The sequence below is a fragment of the Ahaetulla prasina genome, chromosome 3 (assembly GCF_028640845.1).
Source record: "Ahaetulla prasina isolate Xishuangbanna chromosome 3, ASM2864084v1, whole genome shotgun sequence".
Taxonomy (NCBI): domain Eukaryota; kingdom Metazoa; phylum Chordata; class Lepidosauria; order Squamata; family Colubridae; genus Ahaetulla; species Ahaetulla prasina.
In genome coordinates this window covers 164,950,581-164,962,714 of record NC_080541.1, presented here as the reverse complement: position 1 = coordinate 164,962,714, position 12,134 = coordinate 164,950,581, and the positions used below count along the sequence as shown (strand labels likewise).

Below are 12,134 nucleotides of genomic sequence, written 5' to 3'. Positions count from 1 at the left end.
CGGCCGTCAAATGATCTTCAAGCGACAGCCGTTCATCCAGGAGGACACCTAAGTTCGCACCCTATCCTTTGGGGCCAATAACTGCGCCTCCAACAGTCAGCTGCGGCTGCAGCTGACTGAATCGATGCCGGCATCCACAGCCACTCCGTCTTGGAGGATTAAGCTTGAGCCTGTTTCTCCCCATCCAGACCCGTCGGCTTCCAAACACCGGGACAGCACTTCAACAACTTCATTGGGGTGGCCGGGGTGGAAAAATACAGCTGGGTGTCATCAGCGTACAGCTGGTATCTCACCCAAAGCCACTGATGATCTCACCCAGCGGCTTCATATAGATGTTGAACAGAAGGCGAGAGAATCGACCCCTGCGGCACCCCACAAGTGAGGCACCTCGCGGTCGACCTCTGCCCCCTGTCAACACCGTCTGCGACGGTCGGAGAGATAGGAGGAGAACCACCGATACGGTGCCTCCACTCCCAATCCCCCAACCGGCGCAGCAGATACCATAGTCGATGGTATCAAAAGCCGCTGAGAGGTCTAATAGGACCAGGGCAGAGGAATAACCCCTGTCCCTGGCCCTCCAGAGATCATCCACCAACGCGACCAAAGCTGTCTCCGTGCTGTATCCGGGTCGGAAGCCGGACTGGAACGGGTCCAGATAGACAGCTTCATCCAGGTATTGGGGTAGCTGTCGCGCCACAGCACTCTCTACAACCTTCGCAACGAAGCGAAGGTTGGAGACTGGACGATAATTACCCAAAATAGCTGGGTCCAGGGAGGGCTTCTTGAGGAGGGGTCTCACCACCGCCTCTTTCAAGGCGGCAGGGAAAACCCCTTCCAACAAAGAAGCGTTGATAATCCTCTGGAGCCAGCCTCGTGTCACCTCCTGAGTGGCCAGTACCAGCCAGGAAGGACACGGGTCCAGTAAACATGTAGTGGCGTGAAGCCTCCCCAACAACCTGTCCACGTCCTCGGGAGCCACAGGGTCAAACTCATCCCAAACAGACTCGACAAGACGTGCCTCCTCTCCCTCGCTTGGATCATCCCAATTTCGGTCCAGACCGTCCCGGAGCTGGCGATTTTATCGTATAGATAACCACTAAACTCCTCGGCACGTCCCTGCAAGGTCATCCGCACCTCCTGATGAAGGAGGCGGGTCACCCAAACAGGGCGGCCGGGCGGTTATCTGCCGGCGCAATGAGGGTGGGCGTGGGCGCCTCGCCTCCCTCATTGCCACTAGGTAGGTCCTAGAATAGGACCTAACTAGTGTCGATCAACCGGGCGACTGGACCTCCAGGTGCTCTCTAGGCGTCTTCTCCGGCGTTTCATCTCCCTCAGCCCCTCGGAGAACCAAGGGGCGGGCGAGATCTGCGCTGGGTCAGAGGCCGCAAAGGCACGACACGGTCCAAGGCCCCAGCCGCGGCCTGTTCCCAGGCCACGACTAGTTCCTCAGTCGTGCCGTGGGCCAGATCCTCAGGGAATGGCCCAAGCTCCGTCAGGAACCTCTCGGGGTCCATCAGGCGCCTGGGGCGGGACCAACGTATAGGTTCCGTCTCCCTGCGATGGTGAGTGGCGGTTCGGAAGTCTAGGCGAAGGAGAAAATGATCGGACCATGACATTGGTTCTGTTACTAAATCATCTAATTCCAGATCATTTAACCACTGTCCAGAGATATAAATCAGATCCAGCGTGCCTCCCCCCATGTGCGTAGGGCCATCATTTACTCGAATCAAGTCCAAGGCCGTCATGGAAGCCTGGAACTCCCGAGCTGCAGTCGATAACAAGCCAGCTGATGGCAGGTTGAAATCCCCCATGACTATAAGTCTGGGGGTCTCAACCGCCACAGCAGCAGTACCTCCAACAGCTCGGGCAGGGCTGTGGTCACGCAGCAAGGAGCCAGGTACGCGATCAACAAGCCCAACTGATTCCTATGGCCCCACCTCACATAGAGGGATTCACAGCCGGCAATCTGAGGAACAGTGGCCTCCCTCGGCTCTAGATCTTCCTTAATAACAACCGCCACCCCCCCCCCCCCACCCTCGGCCCTCGGCTGATGAAATGGTCCGGACCCTGGAGGGCACAGCTCAAGAAGGGGGACCCCCCCCTCTGGACCCAACCAGGTCTCCGTAATGTCCATAAGGTCCGCGGACTCCCCCTGAATAAGATCGCAAATCAGGGGAACTTTATTGACCACGGACCGGGCATTACATAACATCAACCGAAGATCCAAGCTCTGAGGATCATGGCCGCCCGAGGAACGGGTAGGGTCACACAGTATATATAAGCATAAACATGAAATAACTATACAATATATAAGCATATATATAAGCATGAGTCTGTAATAACTATATTAATTGGATATAACGAAAGGAAACAATTGGACAGGAACGGTAGGCACTTTTGTGCTCTTATGCACGCCCCTTACAGACCTCTTAGGAATGGGGTGAGGTCAATAGTAGACAGTTTTTGGTTGAAACTTTGGGGATTTTGGGAAGAGATCACAGAGTCAGGTAGTGTATTCCAAGTATTAACAACTCTGTTACTGAAGTCATATTTTCTGCAAGCAAGATTGGAGCGGTTAACATTAAGCTTAAATCTATTGTGTGCTCGTGTATTGTTGCAATTGAAGCTGAAGTAGTCTTCAACAGGAAGGATATTGTAATAGATGATTCTATGAGTTAAACTCATGTCATATCGAAGGCGGCGTAGTTTTAAATTTTCTAAATATATTCTAAATTTTCTAAATATAGTATACATACATACATATATATATATATATATACATATATACATATATATATATATATATATATATACACACACATATATACATATATATATAAATAGTATATAGTATAGTATAAATATAAATATATTCTAAATTTTCTAAATATAGTAGAAGACAGTTATGTAATGCTTATTTTTGAATAAGAGTAAGCAAGTAGGGACTGAAAATGAATGTTTTAAGATCCAAAGGGCAGAACAGAACTATCTGTGACAACCAGATTGTACGAGAACCTGCTAAGGAGCAAATTCCCAGTAAGATTATTACTTGGAAAAACATATAAAATCCCAGTCCGTTTGAGGACATTCTTAACCAAATGTTTCATCCTAACAGGTGTTATAACTCCAGACATGTGGAATCTGGAATTGTTTGTGCAATAATCCACCCTCATTAACCATATCATTATGAATAAAATGTCATGTCAGGTGCCGGGAAATCTGGTGCACTCCTTTCCCAGAAAAAAAAACAGTGTAAAAGTTAAGCAATCATGCTACTTAGCTCTCTCCCTTTTCCTCTCCCTGATAATTATGGGTTATGAAAGAATGATTGGAAAGACCTTTGCACTTACTGACAGTCTGCTACCAGCCACAGCTCCCTAGGATGCTATCACATTTGCACCCAGCATGTTACTCTTTTTAGATAACATAGGTTGTCATAATTTTCACATAGGAAAGTTGTACTCCAGTGCAGTGGGGTGTCACTGTCTTCTGTAGTTTTATATATGTTTGTACTTTGTCATTAGAGTTAGTTGACAGTGTCTTGAAAAATCTCATCCTCTCTAAGAAGCAGACAGTTTAAGATTGCTCATTGTAATATAATTATAATTATAATTATGCACTATATAAGAGGTATGTAATGGGCTTTTGCAAATCTTTGGGAAATTGATTTAAGACTCAGTATACCAGATCTCATTGGCGATGCTTCCTCCTTTTTTATTCAGTAAACAAAGTGAGAAAAGTCTTTAGTTTCACTTATAAGTATTTATTTCTTCCCATTCTTCTACTTTCTTGGAACAAATAATAGCAGGAATAATGGAATCAGCTGTAGTTTGAGTTAGAAGCAACCACCCAGACATTTTAAAGTAAGTTCTTCCTCAGTTGTGGTCCTAAAGGTATTTTTTCCAAAAGGCAAGTGGACTTTCTTGGTTTTTTGTTTGAAAACATTTCGTTTCTCATCCAAGGAGCTTATTCAGTTCTGAAGTATTGGGACAAACGTTTGGGACAACTATGACCTGGATGATTGAGAATCTCAACTGCTATAGAAAGGCTTCCTGTACTGTATCTAATGAAACTTACATTATCTGTGGAGTCTATAAAGGTAAAGGTAAAGGTTCCCCTCGCATATACGTGCTAGTCATTCCCGACTCTAGGGGGCGGTGCTCATCTCCGTTTCAAAGCCGAAGAGCCAGCGCTGTCCGAAGACGTCTCCGTGGTCATGTGGCCGGCGTGACTCAACGCCAAAGACGCACGGAATGCTGTTACCTTCCCACCAAAGGTGGTCCCTATTTTTCTACTTGCATTTTTACGTGCTTTCGAAACTGCTAGGTTAGCAGTGCTAGGTTGGCAGTGGAGTCTATAGTGTTGGGTAAATACAAGCATTGTAATACTTAGGTTCTACCCCTACTTCCTACTCAAAGATAAGAAGTAAGGGGTTATTATGCTCCCTGGCACAGTTTCTCTCCAGGTGGCTTTTTTATCTCTCTAAAGGGTGGTCTTTGTCTCATATGGTCTTCTTCTTCCATCAGTGGGTCTTCACAATCACTTCAAGAGCTTCAGCCCAAGCTCTCCTGAAAATAGCAAACCTTCAACAGTCAATGCTGCCTAGATCCTTCTTGCTGTGCCTGCAAATACTGTATATCACCCTCTGGCCTCTCGTCTTCCCAGGGTTCTGTTTGTTTGTCTTACTATAATGAAGTCCTAAGAATGATACTGGTTTGTTTTCTTTTTTTCCCCTCTTCTCTAAAAGAGAGCAATTTAATTGCACTCCTAGATACTTACTTGGCAGTAAGTCATATTAAATATAATAAGGCTTCTTTCCAAGTTGTTATCCACTGTGTGATGGTTTTCTTCTTTTGAAAAAATAAGGAAAGGATAGCTTTAGAAGTTAAGTAAGTAAGTAACCGCTTTGAAAAAAATCTTCTGCAAGCATTTATTTATCTGAAAATACTAGATGCCCAGACTAGATGGTCTCAAAAACAATAACAAATACCTAAGCTGAGTAGAATGTTTTTCAGTTTGTATGATTTTTCTGATCTAAACAGGAACAAGTGGATTGCAGAAGGGAATTGCTAGCTGTTTCGGTCTTTCCCCATTACATTTCTTACTTTTCAGATCACTTAACACCTTTCAATATGATCGCTTTGCAGTGTAACAAATGGATAGTTATTTATTTGGGGCATGGTATGGGATTCTACAAAGAAATGCTTCTTTGAGAATATCGTGTCTTTTTCAGAACACAAAGCAAAATATAATGTCTATGAAAAGTATTCTTGCCCCCACTATTAAGGCATTGTGCTTAAACTGCAGGATTTTCTTTTTGATCTGTGGGGAATTAATGAAAAATGCTTGTGACATCATGGATGTTAATAACAACATTCAACCTCCAAACAGAACACTTACATGAAAGCTGCCATTAACAATGACATAGTTAACCTGGCAGCCAATTTTCACAGTGTTTTCTTGAAACTACTACAGTGGTTAAATTCCAGTGGCGTGTTTTCCAGGGTGGGCCAAAAGGTTTGTGGAGCCAGCACAAAAATCCCATTTTGGAGCAAGAATAATGGAAGGATTGGAGGGAATGTTGGAATCCATATAGTCCTATCCCCTGTTCCTAATAAGCGTTAACATTTATTGCAGAAGTGTAAATCATATGTGTGTGTGTGTATGTGTGTGTGTGTGTGTGTGTGTGAGTGGGCGGATGGAGCGAAGGGACCCTGGAGGTCTTCTAGTCCAACCCCCTGCTCAGGCAGGAAATTCTATACCGTTTTAGACAAATGATTGTCAATCTCTTCTTTAAAACTTCCAGTGTTGGAGCATTCACAACTTCTGGAGGCAAGTTGCTCCACTGATTAATTGTTCTACCTGTCAGGACATTTCTTTAGTTCTAGGTTGCTTCTCTCCTTGATTAGTATCCATCCATTGCTTCTTGTCCTGCCTTCGGGTGCTTTGGAGAATAGGTGGACCCCCCTCTTTTTCGTGGCAACCCCTGAGATATTGGAACACTGCTATAGCATGTCATGAATGAAACATACTATAGTTATTAAAGTGAGGTCCAGGTTTAAGTCCATTATGATCAGGGAGATCCAGGTTTAAGTCCATTATGACATGAAAGTTTACTGCTAGCCTTGGGCCAACAAGTCTCTCTTGGCCCAACTGCCCAGACAACTCCCACACCACCCCATGTTGTAGGTGGGGAGCACTGTTAGTTTATGGTAGCACCAGGTAGCATCTTTGTCTCTGATGAAGTGAGCTGCAGCCTAATAAAACATATTCCTTTCAATAAAATGTGTAGGTTGGAAAAGGTGCTACTAGCTTCCTGATTTTTCTTCCCTCTCAAATGTCTTACCCTAAAATGAGCATTTGTGACTGACAGTAGCTTGGTTACACTGTGGCCTGATTCATTCTTCTTCATTTCTAACTATATTTAAATGCAGTGCATCAGTTAAGATGGACTGGTAAAAGGGAGATCCTGATTTTGATCTAGCCTCAGCAATAGAAGCTCACTAGCCCAAATATACAGTAATTATACTGGGAGATATTTGGAGGAGGAAGGAGGGAGTTTTACAGACACTGACTGATGCTCCTGAAGGAAGCATGGGCTATAAACCAAACAATTTGAGGAAGTAGATATATATATAACTACTTAAGCAACCTACTTAGTATATTAAATAAGTAAAATATAACTGCTTTAAGAATGAATAATGACCACAACATATGAGAGTGTTAAGCCTTAAGCAAATTAAGATATGTGGTTTAATGTCCTTAATTGTGGGCTGGATTAGTCATTTGCTCCTTTAAGCAAAACGTTTCTGCAAAGTCAGTTCTCTCATGTACTTGTGCCAGATTGAGCACTCTTTATGATATTGTGAAAGCAATTATACAACAAACGGCCTAGACATAGAGAGGCAGAATGTGAATATCTCAGTAGAAATTGAATTATTGTAATATTGATTTCTTTCATACATTCCCTCTGTTCTCAAGAAAGAGGACAAGTAGGCTTGTTAGCCCTAAACCTGATGTTCTTGTATTTTGCTACTTCCAAATATCTGCACAAAAATTATTATCCTTAATTAGACTTCCAGCTAATTAGAGCCCAAGTAAGATTGGCCCCATCTTTGTTAGCCATCCAGAAGTCCCTCAAAATGTAGTTATGTCAATAGGCTTGCAAATCTCAGAGAAACAGAGAATTGTTGAGATGGCTTCATTGTTTAAGGCTCTGGGATAGTGTCTATTGTGTGCAGGACATGTGATACAATAATACATCTTGTAGGAAGTCCATTTTTATATTTCTGGATATGGGTACTATATCCATAATCATGATTTCCTATTAAGATGAAACAAATATTAATATTCTAATTAAAACTTTCATCATAACACACAATTAGGCAAGCCACCGACACGTCACCATTTCATATATGCAGCATATGTGTCACGTGGGTATAACCAAAATCATTTCAGAAGTCCTTACTTTTCAATATATAATATAGAATGAAAAACATACTGAGTTCTAATAAAAGATCGGAAGTCAGTTTAAACACAAGCTGGGACACACTGGGCTGCCCTTGAAGAGTATCCAGAAGCTTCAGCTGGTACAAAATGCAATGGCATGGCCATTGAACAATGCACGTCACATCTCTGCTCTGCGAGCTCCATCGTTTGCTTTCAGGTCCAATTCAAGGGGCTGGTTTTGATCTTTAAAGCTCTGCATGGCATGGGACTGGGCTATCTGAGGGAGAGGCTCTTCCCTGGTTATAATCAGCTCACTTCTCTACATCTGGGAGAGAATGCTGCTGTTTTTATCGGCTAAGGGCCTACATTTGGTGGGGCCCAGGAGAGGTATCTTCTCTGAAATGGTGCCTGCCTTATGGAACATTCTTCCTCCAAAATTAGATTAGCTCCATCCCTTTTAATATTCTGGAAATCCCTCAGGGTTTGCTTATTAGACCAGGTCTGTGGGCTCCTACAGAACCAGGGACTTGTCTAGATCAGCGTTCCCCAACCTTTTCCCCTTGGCGGACCAGCAGATACGGCAGCAGCAGTGGCTAAGGGGGAGAGGGGATGGTTTTGCACGCGCATGCATGCAGCTTTCACAAATGCAGCTTTGCGCGCACACACGCTCGCCCACCACTTTGGTGACCCAGTTCTGAAGGGGGGGGGATTATCCAGGCTTTGCTTGACTATTTTTCTTGTTTTGACCTCTTTCATAACTATTTGTTTCATTTTACAAATGTATATTTGATGCATTCCCAAATAACCCTTGGGTGACTTGAAAATATGTAAATAAGAAAAAGTGGTGAGTTCATTATTAAAATGTCTCTTAGCCTTAGTAATCCTTATGATTATAGCAATCCTTATGATTTATATTGATATATTGACCATCATTTGTGTTGTAAATGTTGTACCTTGATGAACGTATCTTTTCTTTTATGTACACTGAGAGCATATGCACCAAGACAAATTCCTTGTGTGTCCAATTACACTTGGCCAATAAAAATTCTATTCTATATTCTATTCTATAAATTCTAAAAAGAAACATTTTGGCCCTACATCTTAAGTTATAATTAGGATGAGGAAAGCCTCAACTCCATTGGTAATTGTTTTCACAAGAAATTAGTACATGGTAGAAAAAAGTAGTATTGACCATCAATGTAAAACTCATCCAGAGCATAATTAGCAAAGGTGGCCCACTGAAAGTCTGTGAACCTAAAGTAGATTTTATGGGAGTAGATGGTCCAATAGGCATGAAGAAGCTGGCCCTGTAATTGGTTTTGGACTGCTATAATCTATAATCATTGATGACAGTCAGTGTTGGTTGGAGCCAGTGGTGGGTTTCAAAATTTTTTACTACCGGTTCTTTGGGTGTGGCTTGGTGGGAATGGCAGGGCTTGGTGGGTGTGGCTTGGTGGGCGTGGCAGGGGAAGGATACTGTAAAATCTCCATTCCCATCGCCCTCCAGGGGAAGAATACTGTAAAATCTCCATTCCCTCCCCAATCCAAGGGAAGGTTACTGCAAAATCCCCATTTCCTCCTGATCAGTTGGGACTCGGGAGGCAGAGAATAGATGGGGGCAGGGCCAGTCAGAGATGGTATTTACCAGTTCTCCGAAGTACTCAAAATTTCCGCTACCGGTTCTCCAGAACTGGTCAGAACCTGCTGAAAGCCACCTCTGGCTGGAGCAGATAGAGATATAGTCCACTTATTGCCAATGCTTTCTGCATATTAATGTCTTAAAACTTAAAATATATTTGAAAACTACTATTACCTCATTCACTTGGCAGAGAAAGGGTTCATGGCACTTTAACAGAAGATAGTAGCAGTCCAGCTCTTTCAAAAACAAAAAGCTTCATGTGTGCATGCCACAAATTAGTCCAAAAGTCTTGAACTGAAATCAGCAGAAGGAATTAATCAAAACTAACCCAAATCTGTTTTCAGTGAAATTTGGCCAAACGTATTTTAATTTGGTTGAAGTCAAGATATTCAAAAATACTAATTTTCCAAATTATCAAAGCCTTTATTTATTTTTAATAATTTCCACAACACATTTTATTCAAATCCTAAATTAGTCCCTATGTTGTTGTTGTTTTTTAAAGTGTAAAAAAAAATCAGATTACTTCATGGTTCCAGGATATTTGGCTTACTTGAGTAGTCTGTTTGCCATTGTAGAGTGGGAAAAACCATATTTCACATGCTCTTGTCTAGGCTCCTCAGTGGTCTGTTTAATTTCTGAAACATCTATGGCTTTTTTTTTTTAACCAAGAATGTTAAACTGAAACAGGCAAATTTGTACTCTGTTGATCTTTGAACAGGATGCTATGGAGAAAATGGAGAAAGTTGGCCGGATTGTGCTGCCAAACCACAAGGATAAAAGGTAATAGGATTTTTTTTTCAGTGAATTTTGTTTGTTAGAGAGTTATAAAATTGCATAAAGCTATTTATGCTGAGAAATGAATTTTTATCCCTTTGTTCTTAAATATCCATTTTTAAAGATATAACTTGGTAACATGTGGCCAAAAAATTGCAACCTGATGTGTAAAATGCTTTTAAAAAGATAGTAAAACCAGGGTATATGTTGTTCTGAATAAATAGATCAGGTGATCAGCACATGCTAGGAAACCCATGTGTATTTCTTCATTCTAACTTATTGAGGTGGTAACAAAGCATTTTACGAAGTAAAGAAAGCTGGTTCTCTTTCTCTATAGTTGCACTTTGATTATTTCATGGGCTTTTAACAATATCGGTGTTGCAGCAAGTACATGAATTTAGAGACTGACAATAGGTAAGCAAGTAATTTCCCCTCTCTGCTGAAAGTTCTCTCCCTATTTTTGTTTTTCACTGGAAAAATATTGCTGGGATTTGCGTATTCATGTGGGGCCATATGAATTATGGCATTTTGGGGATGGTGCACATTGTATTAAAATGCTTATTGTGAACACATCACCCTCCCCCTTCCAATCTTCCTTCTTCCTCTCTTCTGTTCCTGGCCCTGACATGGAATTAGAGAGGGCCCACAAGAGTTAATGGAGCAGCAGGAGACAACTCAACTTTGTTATTTGTGTCTTCTTTACTTTCATGTAGTACTGGCTGGCTAAGCCCTGCTTTTCAAACCACTGTCCTTTCTAATAAGCTTTTGAGGCTAGAAGAGAATCTATCAACTCTCATACAGGTAGTCCAGTCGTGGGTTGCTACCGGTTCGCCCCGGATTGGGTGAATCGGTAGTGGCAGTGGTGGGAGGCTCCACCCACCTGCCCGGATGCTTCTGCGCATGCACAGAAGCATCGTGCGCAAGCATGCATATGCCCACGCAAGCCAGCCGGCAGCGACTGGTTTTGAAACCCGCCCCGAGGTAGTCCTCCACTTAAAATCATAACTGGAATCTCACTCATTCACTAAAGTGCTCATTAAGTGAGGTACTGCCTGACTGCTTTGTTCAACACTGCAATCCTGGCTATCTCAGTTGTGCTTGTAAAATGAATGCAGAGGTTATTAAGCAGAACATGGGGAGAGGGCCCATATCTTCTGGGCTTGGTGAGGTGGTAATAAGGCACAAGCCTTCCACCATACTTAGGAGGCCAAGGCCTTGCTCCACTAGGGAGAACAATTGCAAAGATGATGGCATTCACTAGCATTTTTCCTTCCAGAGAGATGGAAAATTTCTACTTTTTAAAGTTTTTAGAGGTCTGGGCTTCCGCTCTACTTCCGCAATGCTAATAGGCTGTGTTTACAAAACTGGTTGGAGCTTCTGTCCTTATTCTAACCTGAATAATTAATAAACCAAGATTTCTGAAGAGAATTACTAATACTTTTCTTTCTATGATTTTTCTAATTATTCTGCCGGTATATTGTTTATTTAGCATGCTTTCCTGGGTACAAGGGAATTCCACTGTTTTTCTAAGACTGGACTAGATTCTCCTTCCCTCCTGCTGAGGTTCAACAAAGTCTTTGGTTTTGCCTAGGGTAAAGCTATCCCAAGAAACAAATTTGGACTCCCACTAGGACTCCTAAACATTATAAATTCACAACAAGAATATCACATGTTTTCAAAGGAAGAACTTAATCCTTGTCATCTCTTTTGTGGTCTTTGATTGGAAGGCAGTATTTTTGAGCTGAGGGCCCTCTGCGTTTATACATTCAGCGGTGGCAAGATGAAAGATGAGTGGTTCAAAATATCAGAACCTCCCTGGGAGCGCAGAATATTTCTTGCTTTCAGCTTACATGTAAAGCAGAGGATTGAACCTGAGGTGGGTTACCAGCCTCCAACAAGATGGCAGAACACACCGAGAAAATGTTCCTTTCATGAAGTTTCTTAAGTGAATTTATTTTAGGCTCAAAGAAAGTCTCTTCAAATATTAAGCAGTAGGGAAACTTACTGAAGAAGTGCGTTGGTGCCATCTGCAGGTTCACTGACAGCTTTACATATAAAATCTACGTAGAAGTCTCCTATTTTTACTTTGCTATTTGCAGTGAAGACTTTAATCTGTTTTTACAGGTTAAGAATGTGAACACAAAATGAACTCTGGCAAAATGTGTCTAGATTTAAGATGACTCAGAAGAAGTGACAGTGAAACATCTTTTCAACACATGGAGAATTCCAGTACTATGATGTATAGAGATTCCTTTTGCTTTAAATCTTCTAC

General features: G+C 42.3%; 1 protein-coding gene across 6 annotated transcripts in view; it reads left to right on the top strand.

Annotated features, from left to right (window-relative positions):
* FGGY (FGGY carbohydrate kinase domain containing) overlaps positions 1-12,134 on the top strand; it is a 195,157-nt gene that overhangs the window by 179,531 nt on the left and 3,492 nt on the right. For all 6 annotated transcript variants that reach the window (XM_058174692.1, XM_058174696.1, XM_058174690.1 and 3 more), the window contains one exon: positions 9,807-9,868. In XM_058174692.1, the coding sequence (XP_058030675.1) occupies positions 9,807-9,868 (62 nt within the window). The remainder of the gene's footprint in view (positions 1-9,806; positions 9,869-12,134) is intronic.